This window comes from Pogona vitticeps, chromosome 5 (genome assembly GCF_051106095.1).
Source record: "Pogona vitticeps strain Pit_001003342236 chromosome 5, PviZW2.1, whole genome shotgun sequence".
NCBI lineage: Eukaryota > Metazoa > Chordata > Lepidosauria > Squamata > Agamidae > Pogona > Pogona vitticeps.
In genome coordinates, this window is record NC_135787.1 from 65530563 (window position 1) to 65552336 (window position 21774).

Sequence of the window (21774 nt, forward strand, 5' to 3'; positions counted from 1 at the left end):
ACCACTACAAAGAAAGTTAGGTTACTTACCTGTAACTTTGGTTCTTCTAATGGTACTCTGTGAATTCACACATCCCTCCCTTCCTCCCCTCTATCCGTCACGGTACTGTTCTATGATACCATGCTTATCTAGTTTATGGTAACGGCGGATTAGGGAACTGAAAGGAAGATGGAGGAGGCGGGACTTATATACTCCGTGGGGGGAGCACAATAGGATGATTGACATGGAATTCTGACACCAACTTTGGTAGGAAGGAAATGTCCATGTATGAGGTAACTTTATCTGGGTGCATCTGCAGGTACGGAGGGTCCGACCTTAGGGCAGCAATCTCGCTTGCTCATCTGGCTGAAGTAATGGCTACTAGGAAAGCTGTCTTCAAGGAAAGAAGTTTTTCAGAGCACGTAGCCATTGGTTCAAATGGAGGTTTAGTAAGGGCCTCTAAGACCAGCAGAAGAGACCATTGGGGTGCAATGGTTTGGAAGGGTGGTCATATGTTTTGGAGACCTTTTAAAAATCTTTTGAGTGTAAGGTCAGAAAAAAGCCTCGCAGAGTATGAACGAGGAGGCTGGTGTGCTACAATCGCTGAAATGTAAACTTTAAGCATGGAATGAGCAAGTCCCAAATTGAAGAGATGCAGCAGAAAGGTAAGTACCGTACTTAGAGAAGCTGGTACTGTGGTCATGCCCTTAGATTGGGCAAACTTGATAAAGGCTTTCCATTTGCCTTCATATAAGCATGAGGTAGAGGGCTTTCATGCATGGTTTAGCACCTCGCGGAAGCGGGGGTTATCCTCCATGCTGTCAGGCAAAGGGACCGAACATCGGAATGGAGGAGAGCCCCGTTGTTCTGTGACAGGAGGGACAGTATCTTCGGAAGGCAGTAAACTTCTTGTGCTGTCTGATAGGTGAGCAAACCACGGTTGCCTCAGCCACCAAGGGGCAATGAGGATTGCATCTGTACCGTACCACATTATCCTGGTCACAGTCCTGAGAAGCAGTGGTTTTGGAGGAAACAGGTACGTTAGTTCCCCCAATCATGGTGTGAGGAAGGCGTCTCCCAGGGAGGCGGCATCCATGCCTGCCCTGGAGCAATATCAGAAACACTTGGTGTTGTGGTGGGACGCAAAAAGATCCAGGGTGGGCTGTCCCCATCGTGCACAGATATCGCGAAAGACTGTGTGGTTCAATGCCCACTCGTGCATCCTGTTAGGGAGCCTGCTCAGGTGGTCTGCCAGAGAATTGTCCTTGGAAGCGATGTGGATCACCTGTGGGAAAACATCGTGGGAGCGACATCATTTCCAAAACTTGATGGTCAGTTGGAGGAGATGTGGTGATCGCGTTCCACCTTGCCTGTTGATGTAGTGCATCACTGTAGTATTGTCCGTTACCAGTTGCACGGCATGGCCTTGGATGCAAGGGAGGATTGAAAAGCCTTCATGACGGCTAGCAGTTCTAGCTGGTTGATGTGCACGGTCTTTTGGGTTGGGGCCCAAAGACTGTGAGCACGGAGGTTCTGGCAATGCGTGCCCCAACCTGAGGGGCTGGCGTCGGTGACGACCTGTACAGACAGGTGAGGAGAGTGGAACGGTCTTCCCCGTGACAGGTTGCGGGAGCTGGACCACCAGCGAGGCACCGCACGACCTGAAGAAGGATTCTCAACCTCTTGGACTGCGGGTCTGTCACGGGATCGAACTGGGTGATGAACCAAGACTGCAGGTGTCTGAGTTCGAGTCTGGCGTACGGTACCACCGTGGTAGTGGATGCCATGCGCCCTAGAACATGTTGGATGTAGTGTGCTGTAAGTATGGTACACGGCTTGAGCTTGCGCAAGGCTGCTTTGATCTTTCGAATCCGTTGTGGTAGGAGAAAAGCCATTGTGCGAACAGAGTCCAAGGTTGCTCCTATGTAGGAGACTACTTGAGAGGGTATGAGATTGGATTTTTTTTGCATTGATTTTTAGTCCTAATTTCTTTAGAATGGACAGGGTGAATCTCATGGCCAAGAGCGCTTCGTGATAGGATGGGGCCACCAGAAGCCAGTCGTCGATGTAAGGAAAGATTTTTATCCTTTGGGTTCGTAGGTACACAACGACTGGTGCCATGCATTTTGTGAATGTCCTGGGGGCCATTGAAAGCCCGAATGGTAAGGCAGTGAATTGGAAGGTATCGTGGTGGAACCGGAACCGGAGGAATTTTTGATGAGACGGATGGATGGAGATATGGAAATATGCGTCCTGCAGATCGAAGGTGACGAACCAGTTTCCCTGAGACAAGAGGGGAAGAATGGAGTCAAGGGTGAACATACGGAATTTCTTGTGAAGTATGTACCGGTTGAGGTCTCTTAAGTCCATGATGGGCCTTATGCCCCCATCGTTCTTGGGGACTGCAAAGTAGTGTGAGAAAAAACCATTGGTACTGTCAGATGGAATTTGGATTATGGCCTCTTTAGATAACAGGGATGAGATTTCCAAATGCAGCGGCTTGGAAAAGGGAGTAGGCCTGATTGAATTTGGTGGAGGGATGTGGAAAAATTCTATCCTATATCCATGTTGAATGATACTAAAGACCTTATCAGTAGTGATGTTTTTCCATTCTCGTAAGAATGGAGATAATCTTGTATAGGAGGTAGATTCATGAGAACTGCTTACCCTTATGCTGAGTCTTGCGAAAGGACTGCTTAGGGCTACGAAAGTGTTGTTGCTTGAACAACGGCGCAGGAGGCTGCTGAACTTGGTAAGTGAGGTCCTGCTGTTGCTTACTGTACCGAGAGGGCTGGTACTGAGTAGACGATTGGTACTGTGGCTTTTTGTAGGCAAACTTTTGGTACCTATACGGCTGGTATGGTACGTAAGACTTTGTCGTCTTTCTCATCTTATGGATATTGTCCATAGTCTCATCAGTTTTAGAGTTGAATAGTCCCACAGCATCGAAGGGAAGTTCTTCAATCTTGGTTTTAGTCTCTTCAAGGATGTTGGCTGTTCGAAGCAAAGCGTGGCGTCTAACAGCAATGGCAGTCAGCATGGATTCAGAAACGATATCAGCTGTATGTTTTGCAGCAAATCGCTGTTGCCTGGTAAGGATGTTAGCCTCTTCATAAACGTTAAGGGCTTCTGCTTTTGCGGGGTCAGGTAGTGATTGCAGTACTGGAACTACCCTGTCCCACAAGTGCTTCTGATAGGTGCCCATGGCGGCCTAGTAGTTAGCAATTTTAATCAGCATTGCGGCGAACGAATACAGCTTCTTACCAAAGGTGTCCGATTTCTTTCCGGCTTTGTCAACAGGTGTAACTGATGATCTGGTACAGGATTTGTACTGAGTAGTTTCGACCACAATGGAATTGGATGAAGGATGCTTGGCCAGAAAGTCAGAGTCTGAACCATGAGTCTTACAGTGATGCTCAAGCTTGCGTGGGACCTGTACCAATGTAGGAGGTTTGTCCCAAGAAGATTTTACCAGCTCAAACAGAGCAGGAATGAGACTGAGGCTAGGAGGTGAGGTTTTGTCCTGTTCCATATCATGGAAAACAAGGTCCCGTTCTTGTTGAGGGATTTGTGCATCAAGCTGTAGGGTTTTCGCCATCCGCATAATAAGCTGTACATAAGATGAAAAGTCCTCTGACGAGGGCTGAGATGATGAGCCTTGGGCAGCAGTGTCAGGGGCGTCAGAGTCAGTGGACACCGTAGATGGATTAGACTGTGAAGTGATCGAAGGAGAACGCCTTGGTACCACGTCTTCTGGTGCCATTCCCACATCCGATTGGGTGGACTGGGAGAAGGGCACAGTATCGTGGGCATCAGGACCGGAGTAGAGTGTTGTGGCTCAAACCAAAGAATGTCCTCCACTGTACTTAGCATGCTTGGGAAATGCTGTAGGTACCGTGGGAAATTGCCTCTTACGAGATGGTGCTTGAGGTGTAGAAAATTCCTGTTGAGTATGTGGCTGACACGGGATAGAGGAAGCCACGGTATGGTGCCATGGTACTTGTGTCTGCAGCTCCAGCTGGTAGGCGTAGCCTGGGTTCGGACACGATTGGAATGGAGCATAAAAGAGTGGCCAAACTGTGGTAGTCCTTGCGGATAGTACCCATCGCCTCCATCCTGAGGCTGGCACGGAGCGATATTTTTGCGCTTTGCGGTATGCTTCCTAGGAGTTTCACGATCAGACTCCCGTTCAGATGGAAACTCGGTATCAGACTGCCATGAGTATCAAGGGCTTGAATGGGCAACGGCCCGGCTGGCGTCTGGCTCAGCCTCAAATCGGCCCGAGTTTGGTAGCATGCACCTATGCTCTTGAGCCGTCTGGGCTAAAGGAATGTGCTCCTCTGTATCAGAGAGTCCAATTGCTTCCCTCGAAGACTCCTCGAGCAATATCGAAGGAGTAGGAGGAGGTACAACAGGCAACTTAGCTGGTTTCTATTGGTAGCTTTCTTTTTTGCAGGGCGTGAAGGCGGTTTGGCTTTTGGTGGTTTGGAAGCGTCCTTAGCCTTAACCGGCACAGAGACGGTAAGCAGTGGTTGGTCTGCCGAAGAGTCCTGTTTAGAAGCCTCAGCATGCGGAGGTCAGTGCTGTGAGGGAGCCGCTTTCCATGTTTGGAGACTGAGTCTTTTCGTAAAGGAAAGCTCAAAGTCTTTGGCGCCTCAGCTTAATTGCTTGCTTTGAAAAACCTTTGCAAGCAGAGCAAGACTGATCTTGATGCGATTCTCCAAGACAAAACAAGCATTTATCGTGTCCGTCTGATAAAGGGATTTTTTGGGAGCAGACGACACACTGCTTGAAGCCCCGAGGGGCCATAAACAAAAAAGAAAAAGGGGGGATCGTTGATCGGGGGGGGGGAACGCGACAGAACAAAAGAAGTAACTTAAAATTAGCAAGTTCTGTCAAATAACCATTAAAGTAAGAGAAAGTAAATAATAAAACAAGAGAAAAAGGTAGCTAGCTAGCTAAGTACTTAACGGTCGATAGCTCTGCTCTTCCTACGTCCTATAGGAATGGCGGAAAAAGAGGAACTGAAAGGAAGATGGAGGAGGCGGGGCTTATATACCCCGCGGGGGAGGGAGCTAACAGACTCTTTTTTTCTTAAGCTCTAGAATCTTCCAGACGTTTCTGCGCAGGCGCAGGATAACTCATTTGTGTGCATTCACAGAGACCACTACGAAGAACAACAAAATTCCAGTAACAAGTTTACTCGTTACTGTTCCTTCTATCCTAAAAGCACAACCACACCTGTATCTGTACATAAATACAGTATACAAACAGCTCAAGAAACTAGGATAGTGTTAGGAATACCTGATTTACAAATAGAATAATAATAATTGTGTGCTGTCCAGTCAATTCTGACTTATGGAGACCCTTTCAAGGGTTTTCTAGGTAGAGAATACTCAGAAGTGGTTTACCATTTCCTTTTTCTGGGGACATCTGGGACTGTGCAATTTGCCCAAGGTCACACAGGCTGGCTCTACTCTCAGGAGGCACAGTGGGGAATTGAACTTCCAACCTCTGATTCTACAGCCAAATACCTAAACCACTGAGGTAACCAGCCAGCTGATTTACAAATACATACCAATGAATCATTTAATTTCTTTCATGTAAGTTGGACAATATGTCACACTGTGTTCAATAAGTGTGCACTCCAGTAATTCCATCTTGGACTGAAACCTAAAAATAGCAGTAATCAAATAAATGTATGTTTTCTCATCTAAGTATTTTTGACCAGGAAATTATTTAACACTTACGGTCCAAAATTTAATGAAATATTGTAAATCAGTTGCAACAATGAAAAGGCAATATAAAAGAGAGTATGCCAGAAAAAGAAGGAAAAATTTGTAATTGGAGAATCCGACACAATTGTTCACCCTAGAAAAAAGAAAGAAAGCATAAATAAATGTAAACAGGAACACACATACATTTATTCTCATTTGTAATATTCCTTCAATGCCTTAGGAAAGCATAAGTTTCTCCCTCCTTACTTTTAAAAAGCTAAAGTAATTGATGGAATTTCTTTATTTAAACCATTAACAACTAGGTTGCAAATAATAATAAAAAAGCTAACATATCTGTCCTCACAATTAGACATTTAAATGCCAATACCAACTGTTCAGATTTTCCCCAGGACTGTATAAAAAATGCATGCTTGTCATAGTGAATCCAGGCAGTTCATGCAAACTATAACACCCACATTTGCATAGTAGGACTTTCAAAAAGTTGAAATTTTTGATTTTTCTTTTAGCTACTATTTTCACTATTTAGAATTCCTTGCAGAAACTGTACAGCTTGCATAAGCACCCACCATTTAATGTCTCTGGGAGATACACAACTCTTACTTTCCTCATAATAGTTGTCTATTCAATAGTTTCTGAACATACATATTCACCATTATCCTGTGGGTTATAAACCATGCGTGGAATGGTCTGTTCCTCTTTTTCCACTGTTCTTACAAGTGAAAATCCACTAACCCCTTATACAGAGACAAATCCATTCTGTTTTCAAGAGTGCAATCTCTGGTTTATCTAACTGCAAGCTAGAGATGACCCAGGCAAATGCAGAGTGTGCATGGAGCCCTTACTAACAGCTTTCTGGCTATATCTCTGAAATATTTGGGGTGGGAGGAGGGAGAGGAAATTCTTTAAGAGGCTGAGTGACCCTCTAATATCATATCAGCAGAAATTCTTATGTATCTGGAAGATAAGTAACGGAAACTGGACTTCTTTCTTATTAGGTTGAAATGTTTTGCTACTCATCCAAGTAGCTTATTCAGTCTGAGGAGAATTGGTAGCAGACCCCTGATATATCCTCCAGGTTGGTTTCACTTTCCCCTAGTCTGAATAGGCTCCTTAGAAGGACAAAGGACTGGGGGTGAGGGATAATCCCACTTCTGCAGTCGTTCTCCACCCATTTGTCAAAGGTAGTTAACAGTGGTCTTTCTGGTGTGTGTGGTCCTGATCTTTCTGGGGAAGCATGATAAATAGGAGACAGACTGTGTCTAAGGCCTCCACCCCTGTTGAGTGAAGGATTTTCTATATGCACATGTATGGCCCCCTGACCCCTCTCTCAAACCACCTATCTGCTCAGTCCAAAATGAGTACATCTTGGTCATCAAATGAGTGTCCTTTGTCCCTCAAATGAACACTGCTGATTGTGTTCCTGAGCCATTACCTCTCCTGTGCTGGGCCATTCTCCTGTTTAGTGGCTCTTTGGTTTCTACAGTGCAGAGCTCCAAACACTGCTCTTTGCATTGGACCACATATACCGTATTGTTCCTGTTGTGTTTTGGTGTCCGGTCTTTTGGGTGGACGAGTCTCTGCCTAAGTGTGTTTCTGGGTTTAAAGTGCATGGGTATGGGGTGTTTACCAAAAATCTTTTTGAGTTTCTACACTAACACAAAGATCTGTTTTCTCTTTATCGTCAAGAAAGGGAACCTGTTCCCAGTATATCACCTATTCCAAATTCATTAAGTAACATACTACTTACCAAGGACAATGATGATCCATTTTCAAAATACATCTTTAAGACAAAAAACATTATAGTTAAGATCAAACTATTTACACTAAACCTAAGTTTATAAATGGGCAAAATAAGTTGGTCTTAGGCCATGTCAGTCATACTTATGTCCCACTGAAATTCATGTCAAATATTAGTCACAACTTAGGTATGACTAATCTAAGGCCAACCTATTGTCTCAGAAACAGCATCTCAGCTTCACCAATACCCAAGGTGACAACTTAGTTATTTTCCTCTGACTGGGATTTGAACAATATTAGATTTCTTTCCACTGCTGCATGATTCAAAGTAGTTCCTCATCTCTTGCAGTAGACCATAGCATACAGATTTCACTGCAGAAGAAATCTCTAAAATTTCCATTTCAAATACTACAGCCAAAGTGAGTAATCAGATATTTGATCCATTAAATGTTTCTGAATTCCTTGTAAGCAACTAATACCTGAATCAACAAGGATGGGCAATTAATGGCCCCTGAAAAGTTCCTGAATTGCAGCTTCATCACTACTGGCTATGCTGAGTAGAGATTATGTGGGCTGAAATTTTTTTAAAAAAGATGGAAAGTCACAAGTTGTCTCCCTCTGTCTTAGAATGGCTTAGGTCTCTGGCTGTGGAGCCAGAGGTTGGGAGTTCAAATCCCTCTGTGCCTCCGTGACAGGGGTTGGACTTGATGATCCATAGGGTCCCTTCCAGCTCTGCAGTTCAAAGGGTATAATGGTGTCACGTATGGCAGAAGAAGATACAAATACATTTACTTTTGATAACTATTATTTTTAATATTTGACAACACAGAAGGAAATTAAATGCTACATGAGTTCTGTTCGTAATAAATGGATTACATGACTGATGAAATCCTGTTGCCTGTGGTAGTACATCACAACTAGGGTACGTCCATTGAATTACTGAGGAGAGAATCAGTTCCATAAATTCCACTGATTCTCTGATCCCACTCCTTGCTAAGAATTTCAACCAATGTGAAATAATATTGACGTTCCATGCAATTGCTCTTTTTTCTTAAAAAAAAGGTTACAGGGGATAAGTGGACACAGACATGATCTAAAACATGGAAAATTATGGTGGAGAATAAGACATATGTCTGTTTTAGAGAGTAAATATTCCTTACATAAAATTCCAGGAGTGAGTTCAAACACAACACATATTTAATGACAACAGCGCAAATAATTGTTTTGCCCTTGTTACAGTCACAGAAGAGTATGCATAATAATATTCTAGAAGTACAGTGCAAAAGTTCCTTACTTATAGCTTATGTCAAATGCAGTACTCCAAAATACTAAGAGAACAATTTTTCAAATAGATCCTTAGACACACTGGGTCAATCACACAGGCGAATAACAACAAGATTGCTTCTTGAGAGAATAAGCAATCCCTGGTTTAGACCAATACCATCATTGTAAAGAATACGACAGTGGTGGGACTCATAAATAAGAACAATGAGTCTGCTTATAGAAAGGAAGTACAAAGATTGATACTATGGTGTAAAGAAAATCATCTCACACTTAACATCAAAAAAACTAAAGAACTCATAATTGATTTTAGGAGGAAGAGAAATGTACATTTACCACTGTACATAAACGGTGAGGAAGTGGAGAGAGTTGGTAGTTTTAAATTTCTGGGTACTTACATCTCAGAGGACCTCTCATGGACTATAAATGCCAACATGCTAATAAAGAAGGCACAGAAGAGGCTGTATTTCCTGAGAATGCTCGGGAAGTTAAATTTATCACAGCATTTACTTCTGTCCTACTACCGTAGCACCATTGAGAGTGTCCTAACTTATGGCATTCTGGCATGGTTTGGGAGTAGCTCTGTAGCGGACAAAAAAGCTCTACAGAGAACCATTAAAATTGCCCAGAATATCATCGGGCTCCAGCTACCAACCCTGGATGACATCTTCACATCCCGCTGTCTGAGGAAGTCACACAGCATCCTGAGAGACTCTTCCCATCCTGCTTATAACTATTTTGAACTGTTACCGTCTGGCAGAAGATATAGAACAATTAAGACTCGGACCACATGTTTTCTAAATAGTTTTTATCCTAGAGCTATAATTGCAATTAATAATGAGCTTAAAGACCACCAGTAGTGAATAATTAGTTGGACTGTGTTACTTGGCCTGAGGTGTAGATGTTTGTATTTTTAGTGGGGAACTTCTAGTGGGTGGGGAGTGTTTGGGGAATGTTATGTGTGTGCATGTGTCTGGTCTCTGGGTGTCTGTGAATTTCGTTGTATGGTATACTGTGTATATACTTACAATGACAATAAATTTTATTATTATTATTATTATTATTATTATTATTATTATTATTATTATTATTATTATTATTAAATAAAAAATGTATGTATATAGGTTTTTCAGTAACTGATGCAAGTAATTTTGTTTAGTTTCTTTATTCACTTTCTCCAGCATTAACAGAAAACACAATACATGCTACTTAGCAATGTAATATTTGTTCCTTACTTGTCACAGACAGAGCAGTGATGACAACGGTCTGGTTTTACAAGTTGGCATCTGTCACAGTATCTGATAGCTGTAAGAGGAAGACACAAGTTAATAAGTAAAACTTTATAACGAACAAGATCTGAAGAGAAAATACTTGCTCTGAACGCTTCCTAAACACTGTCAGGTCAGTGGTAAGAGGGAATTGAGGGGATAAGTTTAAACTCTAGAATGTTCCCAAGATTTTCTGCATAGGTGCAGAAGTACCCATGTGTGTGAATCATATAGACCACAATGAAGGAAAAAAAAGCTTCTGCTTAATATTTGGGCTAATTTGTTGACATTCTCTTTTAAATATACCTGCTTTGCTGGTTCCAGAGACTGAAGCAAAAATTAGTAACAATAATAACATACAGTAGTGCCCCGCATGATGACGATAATCCGTCCTGGGAAAATCACTGTTTAGCGAAATTGTTGTCATGTGAAAACCCTTTCCCCATTGGAATGCATTGAAACCCGGTTTAATGCGTTCCAATGGGGAAAATACCTCACCGTCCAGTGAAGATCGCCCATAGGGAAGCCATTTTGCGAGCGCCGATCAGCTGTAAAAATGGCTGCCCTGCGAAGCATGGGTCCAGAAAAGACAGGGCAGCCATTTTGCGGAGCCAAAAAAATCGTCGTCTTGCGAACAAACGGTTTGCGAAGCATGAACCTAATCGATATCCAGCAAAAATCCCCCATTGGAATGACTGTTTTGCGAATCGCTATAGCGATCACAAAAAGCCATTGTCATGTGGATTCGTCGTTTAGCGGGTCGTCATTTAGTGAGGTACCACTGTAGACTGTTCTGTCAAGAGTCTCATGATTCTTTTTAAGGCAAAACTTCTTTTCAGGTCCTGACATTTTATCTTGTGCTTATCTACTCACGGGGTATTTATTAAAAAGTATATGTGTATGGAATTGTGGCTGTAACTTCCTAAAAATATAGAATTTCTAGCTGTATCTTAACAAAACAATCTACTGATTTTAACCACTAATCCCAAGCTGACTGTGCAGACATGGAGTTCTGGTAAATAACTGATAATCGTGTAAGATATGGTAGGTGGAGCAAGGTCTATGCCTTGTCCCTGACCCCACTTGTTGTTGTTGTTTAGTCATTAAGTTGTGTCCGACTCTTCATGACTCCATGGACCAGAGCATGTCAGGCCCTCCTGTCTTCCACTGCCTCCTGGAGTTGGATCAAATTCATGTTGGTAGTTTCAATGACACTGTCCCCTTCTCCTCTTGCCTTCACACTTTCCCAACATGAAGGGCTTTTCCAGGGAGTCTCCTCTTCTCATGAGATGGCCAAAGTACTGGAACCTAAGCTTCAGTATCTGTCCTTCCAGTGAGCACTCAGGATTGATTTCCTTCAAAATGGATAGGTTTGATCTCTTTGCAGTCCAGGGGACTCTGAAGAGTCTCCTCGAGCATCACAATTCAAAACCATCAATTCTTTGGTGGTCAGCCTTCTTTATGGTTTAGCTCTCACTTCCGTACATCGCTACAAGGAAAAAACATAGCTTTGACTATGCGGACCTTTGTCAGCAAGGTGATGTCTCTGCTTGTTATCACTTTCCTCCCAAGAAGCAGGAATCTTTTAATTTCATGGCTGCTGTCACCATCTGCAGTAATAATGACGCCCAAGAAAGTAAAATCTGTCACTGCCTCCATATCTTCACCTTCTATTTGCCAGGAAGTGATGGGACCAGTGGCCATGATCTTAGGTTTTTGGGGTTTTTTTGGATGTTGAGCTTCAGACCATTTTTGGTGAACTCCTCTTTCACCCTCATTAAGAGGTTCTTTAATTCTTCCTCACTTTCTGCCATCAGAGTGGTATCATCTGCATATCTGAGGTTGTTGATATTTCTTCCGGCAATCTTAATTCCGGTTTGGGATTCCTCCAGTCCAGCCTTTCGCATGATGTATTCTGCATATAAGTTAAATAAGCAGGGAGACAATATACAGCCTTGTTGTACTCCTTTCCCAATTTTGAACCAATCAATTGTTCCATATCCAGTTCTAACTGTTGCTTCCTGTTCCACGTATAGATTTCTCAGGAGATAGATAAGGTGGTCAGGCACTCCCATTTCTTTAAGGACTTGCCATAGTTTTCTGTGGTCCACACAGTCAAAGGCTTTTGCATAGTCAATGAAGCAGAAGTAGATGTTGTTCTGAAACTCTCTGGATTCCTCCATAATTCAGCGCAAGTTAGCAATTTGGTCTCTATTTCCTCTGCCCCTTCGAAATCCAGCTTGTACTTTTGGGAGTTCTTGATCCACATACTGCTGAAGCTTACCTTGTAGGATTTTGAGTATAACCTTGCTAGAGTGTGAAATGAGTCCCTGACCCCACAGCAGCTGGTCAAAGCTACCATTAATTGCTTGACAGGAGCATGCTCAATCAGCCTCCAGCTAGTTTACCAATCTGGGGAACTCCCCATGCAGCACTGATCTGTAGCATGAATTTCACTTAGCTAGAGCTAGACACAGGGAAGCCTGTTTCTCTTATGTACAGACCCTTGCTGGATTTAAATGATTCCAATTTGCTTTGATTTTTTAGGTTGTGTTTTATTACCTTGTCTAGTCTGTTATCAAGGTCAAGACAGAGCAGGCATGCATAATTGAAACAGAAAACAGAGTGGCTATAACAACCTGAAGACAACTCATTCCAAAACTATGGACAGTGTTTCTCAGTAATTTAATATCACTAGCCTATGGGTTAACATGGCCATTCCCAATGTAAGCTTTAAACCATATATAAGTATTCAACTGCCTGTTTTCTGATAGATGGTAAGATACAGCCAGACTTCACCCTTCACAAGTTTTTACCTCCAGACATTGTTCGTGTATAGATGGGGAGGTCCTTGGCTGCTCTCTTCAGCACTTCTTGATGGATTTCACTTCTAGGTTCTCTTTCTAACAATTCCTTATCTGCATAGCTCAGGTGAAACTAAGAAACAATACACTTGTTGATTAGTAGCATAACAGGTTAGTTTTACTGCCCTAAAAGAGAAAGTTAAGATGTACCAGATGATTTATGTCTGCCAAATCATGAGTGTAATCTGAAAAGGATTACAGATGACTCCATGTGTTTCTTATCTATAGTTTTGGCTTTCTAATACAGTGGTGCCCCGCATGACAACGATAATCCGTTCTGTCAAAATCACTGTACAGTGAAATCGTCGTCATGTGAAAAAAAACACCATTGGAATGCACTGAAAACTGGTTAATGCGTTCCAATGGGGAAAATACCTGCTCGTCCAGCGAAGATCCTCCATAGGGCGGCCATTTGGTGAGCGCCGATCAGCTGTTTTTAATGCCTGTCTTCTGAAACAAGGGTCAGAAAACAGTGGGATGCCATTTTAGAAACACGACGATCAGCTGGGAAAATTGTCGTCTAGCAAAAAAACGGTTCCCGAAGCAGGGATCTAATCATTGTTAAGCAAAAAAAAACCATAGGAACCATCGTTTTGCAATCGCTACAGCAATCGCAAAAAAGTCATCATCAAGCAATTTTGTCATCATGCGGGGTCATCGTAATGCGGGGCACCACTTATATTACAGGGAGCGGGCAGGGGAAGGGAGAAGAAAACTATAAGGTATTGGAAAAGCAGCATGGGGAATGATACTAGAATGAGTCAGTAACGGGTGATCAGCTGTCATTGGGCCGACAGACATAATGCAGACCAATCTAGTAATTTCTTAAGTGTAAATGAAAAAATTGCAATAGGTTGTGCAAACAAAGTATGAGTCTACCAACAAGATTAGTACTTCAGCCACTCAGAGTCCATAATGCATATGTTGGCTCATTTAGTCACTCATACCAGCATCAGAAATTTGCTCTTGCTCTGAAGATGTTACATGACTTTAGATCAACAGTCAAAGAATTAAGTAGGAATACCCACGACGTGCAGTATTGTTTTTAAAAAAAGTATTTCTCAAGGACATGCTATGTGGAGATAACTTTCAGACCTGCCCTCAACAAACTTTCAAATTCAGATTATGAAACGAGACCTGGTCCCTAGGTATCCATTGTGACATGTATGGAAAGTTCAGCTATTGTTCTGATTGCCTGGAGAAAATTTAGGTTTTATACACAAAGCTAAAAATCACTGTTATTTCACATAAATTGTATGTTTTAAGTAAAAGTCTAATTGGCAGGCTTTCAACCCTTAAATTCCCCCAGCAAAAGACACTATAAAAATAACTTTTCCACATGTGCTCATTCAAATATAATAAATAAAACCATTGATATATGAGTGATAGCAAATTATAGCATATATGAATGATAGTAAATAAAAGCACAATATTTTAGCAACCTATTAGTTTATAAAAAGAAGTTATAACACAATGTTTTTAAACTTAACATTTAGAATGTTAACATTTTGCAATGGTTTGTGCTATATATTAAGAATTGTTATATCATTTTACACACACACACACTCACGCACGCGCGCACGCGCACACACACAAACACACAAAATAGATGTGAATCTAATGTAACTAACTATATACAAGCATACTGAATAGGTAATGTCAAAAAAAAAAAACCCATTACTTAATGGGGCCTCATGGCGCAGTGGTTAAATCGCTGTACTGCAGCTAAAACTGTGCTCACGACCTGGGGTTCAAATCCCAGGTAGCCGGCTCAAGGTTGACTCAGCCTTCTATCCTTCCGAGGTCGGTAAAATGAGTACCCAGCTTGCTGGGGGGACAATGCGTAGCCTGCATAATTAAATTGTAAACCGCCCAGAGAGTGCTTGAAGCACTATGGGGCGGTATATAAGCAGCACGCTTTTTTAATTTACTTCTCCATTAAACAACAAAATATTGGTATTTATTGAAAATCATTGCCTCTTTCCCACTGCATAATTAATATTAGCTCATGGCTCTTTTATTTTAGGACATGATAGAGTAGAAAACTTATCATAGCCCTGAATGCATTAACTGAGCAGCAAATTAGCAATGCAGAAGTGAGTCAAGAATCTAACACAACTGTATTACAACACTACAGTGGTGCCTTGACTTATGAACTTAATCTGTAACGGAATGGTGTTCATAGGTCGAAATGCTCGTAGGTCGAAGCACCATTTCCCATTGAAATGCACGGGAACGCAATTAATCCGTTCCAGCATTTCAAAAAACAAAAAACAAAAACAAAAATTTAAAATACTGTACTGTAAAAACAGAAGTTTAAAAAAAAGCAGCACCTTTCCCCGCTGCCTCTGCCACTGCGGGAGGCGTGCCACCGGACCATGTTAGCCGGACTCTGCCTCCCATCCCTGCTGCCCTCTGTCTCCCGTCCCCGCTGCCCTCTGCCACCCATCCCCGCTGTCGCCTGTCCCCACTGTCCTCTGCCTCCTGTCCCCGCTGCTCTCTGCCTCCCATCCCACTGCCCCATGGTGGAGGCAGCAGGGATGGGAGGCATGATCTGGTGGCTCGCCTCTCGCAGCAGCGGAGGCAGTGGAGATGGGAGGCAGAGGGCAGCGGGGACAGGAAGCAGAGTCCAGCCATTATGGTCAGGCGGCTCACCTCCCACAGTGGTGGAGGCAGCAGGGATGGGAGGCAGAGGGCAGCAGCGACGGGAGTCAGAGCCCAGCCAGCATGGTCCGGCGACTCGCATCCCGCAGTGGCAGAGGCAGTGGGGACAGGAGGCAGAGGGCAGCGGGGACAAGAGGCAGAGCCCAGCTGTTATGGTCCGGCAGCTCGCCTCCCGCAGTGGCGGAGGCAGTGGGGACGGGAGGCAGAGCCCGGTCAGCATGGTCCAGCGGCTCACCTCCTGGCAGAGGCGGTGGTTTGAATTTCCTGCGTTTCTCCCCTGCCTTTTTTCCATTTGTACTTCGAAGCTCCGCTCGCAAAATTTTGCTTCGACTTGCGAGCGGAGCTATTCGTAATTCGAAATGTTCCTAGGTAGGGGCATTCATAGGTTGAGGCACCACTGTATAATGGTGCTTGTAATGTTTTCTGTATATTCATTTCTTAACTTTTCAGTAAGTAACCGAACAGGAAATATAAAGAGGAATGATAGCAACTAGAGATGGGCATGAAGTACTGGTTCAGCAGTTTGTGTCAGTTCAGCATATGGCCCAACAAATGTTCTGTGGTTCAGTGCCTTTTGGTGGGCACCCACTTGGAAGCAGTATCACAGCTTCTCTGCCCTATCTCCTCTGGGTACTGCCTCTGAGTGGGTGCTTACCGGAGCTGGTGGGGTGGTGAACCGCAGAAAACTTGTTTCTCGATCCACCAAACCGGTACAATGCCAAACTAGCAATTTGTGCTCATATTTAATAGCAGCTATGTGAAATAGTCACTGGTATATAATATGAATATGGCAGAACATTTGTAGCACCAGCTGTTATTTGATACACACAGATGTAAATAAATAAATAATATATAAGCAAGCAAACAAAACAAAACTGTATGTTGCTAACTGGAGGACTCCAAATCAGTAGGAAGTAGAGCTACACATACTGAATTCCTACAGGATGTTATTTTCTCCTCATACACTTGCAAACTACATTCCAGAAACAAAATTCACTAACTTTTGTTTTGGTGCATCAAATGGTCACTTACTTCTTTGGAAGGATTCATTGGTAATGTAAAGATTGTTTTCCAATAAGACCACAAAAACATGATGAAAAATAGATGATACGCAATCAGGCACACCACTAAAAAAAAATAATAACATGAAGGCATTAAACAAATGGCAATGTCAGAGATATGTACAGAACAAGAATCAGCCATATGTACAGTGGTGCCTCGCTTGACAATGTTAATCTGTTCCAGCAAAATCGCTGTATAGCGAAAACATCGTCAAACAAAATTAAAAAAACCCATTGAAACGCACTGAAAACCGTTCAATGCATTCCAATGGGCTGAATACCTGCTCGTCCAGTGAAGATCCTCCATACGGTGGCCATTTTCGGTGCCTGTAAAGCGAGGAATCCGTCCTAGAAAACAGCCGGGGGTAATTTTCTTCAGCTGGCAGCCATTTTGAAACCCGATGATCAGCTGTTTGCTGATTGTCGTAAAGCGAAAATTGATTCCCAAAGCAGGGAACCGATCATCATTAAATGAAAAAAACCCATTTAAACCATCATTTTGCGATCGCAAAATCTTCATCGTATAGCTATTTCCTCATTAAGCGAGGCAATTGTTAAGCGAGGCACCACTGTACTCAATTACTCAAAATACGTAGGAAACAATGTCATTAAGATAAGTATAAATAAAGTCTTCTTTTGAAAACAAAGAGATTTGTTTCATTTGACTCGTAGCAGACACTGGTTTATTTTTACTATGCTTAGAGAAAGATTCCTTTCAGATCTGTCAGTAACTCTTCTAGCAGTGGGTCATAAACTCAAGAACTGCTGATTCCGATACAATGTTAAATCAAAAACAAACAGAGCTACCAAAGTTTTCTCCGAATGTTGGGGGCAACTGTGGTGGTTTCAGGAACCCTGGCTGCTATTGTCCAGTGGTGGGGCCCCTTATGAAGTGGGTCCAATGCCATCTCCTAGAAACAGAAAGTGCCCTCTCTGACCTGGCCAGTGCCTGAATAAGTCACTGCCTGGGAATTCTATCCATGTGAATTCTTCATAGAAGACCAGCAGACTATAAATAAAAATAAACAAATGCTTACCCTTTTCTCCAATATTTGTCATTGTAACTGCAAGAGAGAGAGAGAAACAAAGTGAAAAATAATAGGTACCATTATCTGGAAACAGATATGACTCTCATTTTATTAAGCTAATACAGTATATACATTTCTTTGGTTGGTAATATAACCATATCAAATTTGCTTTTGTGTACATTTAAAACTGGCATGCTATCTTTTGAATAAGACCTGGGAAAATACATTTATATTTGTAAGGTTTCTAAGCAACTTCCTACCACCAAAATAAAAGATGGTCATGATCTGTTACATCTTCACTTCTTTTCTCATAAATAAAGCAGGACATTGAGAGAAAATACTGTACTTTCTTTCGAACAAATGATTTGGTTCTCCTGCAAAACAAATTGCCTCAGCACAAAAGAAGGCAGTGAACTGTTGCTTGACAGCACCTTAAAATGCCTCTAACTCCTTATTCTAAGTGCCCACTTCAGAGCTGTAAGCGATTTTCAGTACAGAGGACCATAACGCACACAAAGACTGCACAAGCATACTGCAAATCACCCTGTAAGAATGTTTACAGATTCACAGTTATTGCATGCTCCATAGATAGCGAGTCAATAGAGTGACCAACAAAAAACTGCAAAAAAGTATAAAATGATTGCCATTATACATATTAACGATTACATCCACTATTACCGTTATTGAAGAGCCAATATTACTCAAACTTGCCTATGCTTAGCCTCATTTCCAAACTTTATCTGCAAAATGGGAGAAATCACACTGACCTGACTCAGGTCAGGGATGTCATAAGGAAAAGTGCATTTTGTGCTCAAACGTGTTTAAAATTCTATGTACTGTTTTTAGTAATGATACTATATAATCATAACAAGGACAAAATTTATAGTATTCCAGAGTAACTTCCCTCTGATAAGTGATCTAGCTCTGTTTTTAAACACTGGTCGAAGTCCAGGACCTTCAGGAAATTGCAAAAGGTTTCCAATCTTTGCCATACATCTAATTTATTATTATTATTTTTAACAGTAATGCAATCTCATGTATAACATCTCAAAAGTAGGTACCACTGAGTAACTTCAGTGGGATATTTATGGACAAGTGAGTTTAGAACAGAGAACATCTTGAAAAATAAAGAAATGATAAAAGGAGGCACACACACACTTTCTCTCACTTACTGAGTCATAAAACTTAGCTTGGCTGCACTTGCTCCTACTTAAGGCAAAATATTTTTAGAAAATACAAAACTGCACAAGGAAGGGAATGAGCCTTCACCGCCTTCCTTTAACAAATGTTTAGATTGTTCTAGCATTCATGGTTCAGCTCTGTCACCAGCTCTGTCGCTGCGCTTAACAACAATACTACCGATACTTGCATGATTATGCACAGCGCTGTACATGCAGCATAGAGCTTCTTGTGTCACTTTTAAGATCATGAGACCTGAATATGAAGTGTCAAGCACAACTGAAACTTCACTCTTTGGCTAAATGAACTGAGAGATGGTAGCAAGTTATTTTCTCACAGAACAGTGGGGCTAGTAACTGCACCTTTTGCCTAAACTTTTGGATTCAATACAGCCGGAGAACGACTTTTTAAAAACAGCTGAGAGTCTAGGCCAGCTAAACTGCAAAGTGGCAAAGCTAATATCCAACCTCAGCCAACTAGGCCGTATAGGACCTGTACCTTCCATTACTGTATTTTCTTTCTCCATTGTTCTATCTATCTCAATTCTGAATGACAAGTGCATTTTCATCCTTTCCTTCTCCCCGGTGTCCTCCCCACACACACCAGACAGCAGGAATTCACATTTTATACATGTGAGAGCAACTGCATGTACGTACTTGGAGTCAAGAATTAGCAAGGTTCTTCAGGCAGCCTGGTCACACACAAGTTGCACCTGTCCTGTTCCAGTAGTGAAAGGGTCAGAAGTCAAAATTTAAGTAACTTGATCCTTCAGTGCCCCATATCAAACAAGATGCAGGCCTCTGGACCAAACTTTAAATCTTCCTGTTCTTGAAGAATCCCTGCTCTTAAGCAGTCTTTTTACTACTAAGGAACATGGTATCCAGCACTAAGTGTCACTATGTGGTACTGTAGGCAACAGGTAGAGTCTACTTAAATACAATTAAATAATAAAATTTAAAACTATAGTAACCCCAAGTCATATACTCTCATGGTCCCCTTAGTATGCACGCCAAGCTTCAAGTGTCCAGGTCTCATATATTGGAGCTACGCTAGAGGGGCAGAAAAGGACAGGCAGAGACATACATTCATTTTTACAAGTATTATAGCAGATAAATGGGTAATGTTACTTAAACCTATCAACAGTGAAATGCATTTCTGAATATAACTGGACCAGATATGTGTGTGTAGAACTGCAGGTGAAATGTTTTCATAAACAACAAATGGGCACATATGCAAACTAATACAGGGATAGTTTGACATAGAACATAATGGCCACACCAAATCATAACGTTCAGTCTGTTTCTCCCTGGTAAACAAACTGGACCGTTTCAACTCCAAGGATGTACATGTGCACACACTCCAAGCCAGCACATGTGCACCCTCACCCCAAAACCTGGGGGGTGCTTTATTTATCAGGGAGCAATGGACTGAGAGTTACATTTTGACTTACCGTATTTTTTGCACCATAAGACGCACTTTCCCCCCTCCAAAATGTGGGTGGGGAAGTCAGTGCGTCTAATGGTGTGAATGCAGCAATTTCGTCGCTGCTGGCCCCGTGGGGGGGAGCGTCGCAAGGGTCCGGGTGAGCCTTCCAGGACCCTTGCGAGGCTCCCCCACGCCCCCACGGGGCCAGCACCGGCGAAATCGCCAGCTTCCAGGTGGGGGGAACGTCGCAAGGGTCCTGGGAGCTCACTCAGATCCTTGCGACGCTCCTCCCACCCACGCACCGGCCAGCACTGGCAAAATCGCCAGGTTCTGGGAGTGTTTTGAGGCTTCCCAAGCCTCCAAACACTCCCAGAACCTGGCGATTTTACCCCCCCTGGTCCCATGGGGGGGTGGGTGGAGGGTGGCAAGGGTCCAAGGGAGCCTCCCAGGACCCTTGCCACCCTCCCCCCACCCCCCACGGGGCCAGCCCTGGCGAAATCGCCAGGTTCTGGGAGTGTTTGGAAGCTTGATAAGCCTCCAAACACACTCAGAAGCTGGCGATTTTAAACACCCCCCCCGCTCCGTGGGGGGTGGGTGGACGGTGGCAAGGGTCCAAGGGACCCTCCCTTGGACCATGCCACCCTCCCCCCACCCACCCCCATGTGGCTAGGGGGGGTAAAATCGCCAGCTTCTGGGAGTGTTTGGAGGCTTGGGGAGCCTCCAAACACTCCCAGAAGCTGGCGATTTTACCCCCCCGGTCCCATGGGGGGGTGGAGGGTGGCAAGGGTCCAAGAGAGCCTCCCAGGACCCTTGCCAGGCTCCCACCCACCCACCCCCATGGGGCCAGGGAGGTTAAAATCGTCAGCTTCTGGGAGTGTTTGGAGGCTTGGGGAGCCTCCAAACACTCCCAGAACCTGGCAATTTTACCCCCCCGGGTCCCATGGGGGGGTGGGTGGAGGGTGGCAAGGGTCCAAGGGACCCTCCCTTGGACCCATGCCACCCTCCCCCCACCCACCCCCACGTGGCCAGGGGGGGTAAAATCGGGAGCTGGCGATTTTACCCCCCCTGGTCCCATGGGGGGGTGGGAGGCTCCCTTGGACCCTTGCCAGGCTCCCACCCACCCACCCCCACGGGGACAGCGGGGGCAAAATCGGGAGCTTCCAGGACCTTTTCTGAGCCTGGAAAGGCTCAGAAAAGATCCTGGAAGCTGCCTATTTTGCCCCCTCTGTCGCCCGGGGGAGGCAGGGTGAGTATCCAAAGGGTCCTAGGGTGTGTTCTAGGACTCTTTGGAGACTGACCCTGCCTCCCCTGGGGGCCAGAGGGGATGAAATCACCACCTTTGGGGGCTCTTCTGAGGCTTGGGAAACTTCAGAAGAGCCCCAGAAGGTGGCGATTTCACCCTCTCTCGCCCCCGAGGGAGGCAGGGGGAGGCTCCAAAGGGTCCTGGAGCACACCCTAGGACCCTAGGGTGTGTTCCATAAGATGGACCTCTCCATAAGGCTCACCAAATTTTAGGAGAAGAAAGCAGATAATTTTTTCCTGTTTTCTTC

General features: G+C 43.6%; 1 protein-coding gene across 3 annotated transcripts in view; it reads right to left on the minus strand.

Moving 5' to 3' along the window:
* The window catches only part of ZDHHC2 (zDHHC palmitoyltransferase 2), a 53988-nt gene that overhangs the window by 14482 nt on the left and 17732 nt on the right, over window positions 1-21774 (minus strand). For 2 of the 3 annotated variants that reach the window (XM_073001322.2, XM_020791459.3), the window contains exons 2-7: window positions 17630-17656; window positions 16564-16658; window positions 12820-12940; window positions 9971-10040; window positions 7465-7497; window positions 5730-5850 (exon numbers count right to left, since the gene is read on the minus strand). In XM_073001322.2, the coding sequence (XP_072857423.1) occupies window positions 5730-5850; window positions 7465-7497; window positions 9971-10040; window positions 12820-12940; window positions 16564-16658; window positions 17630-17651 (462 nt within the window). In that variant the 5' untranslated portion in view covers window positions 17652-17656. Of the gene's footprint in view, window positions 1-5729; window positions 5851-7464; window positions 7498-9970; window positions 10041-12819; window positions 12941-16563; window positions 16659-17629; window positions 17657-19455; window positions 20144-21774 lie in introns of those variants that run through there. The other variant, XM_078394643.1, reaches the window with a different exon arrangement.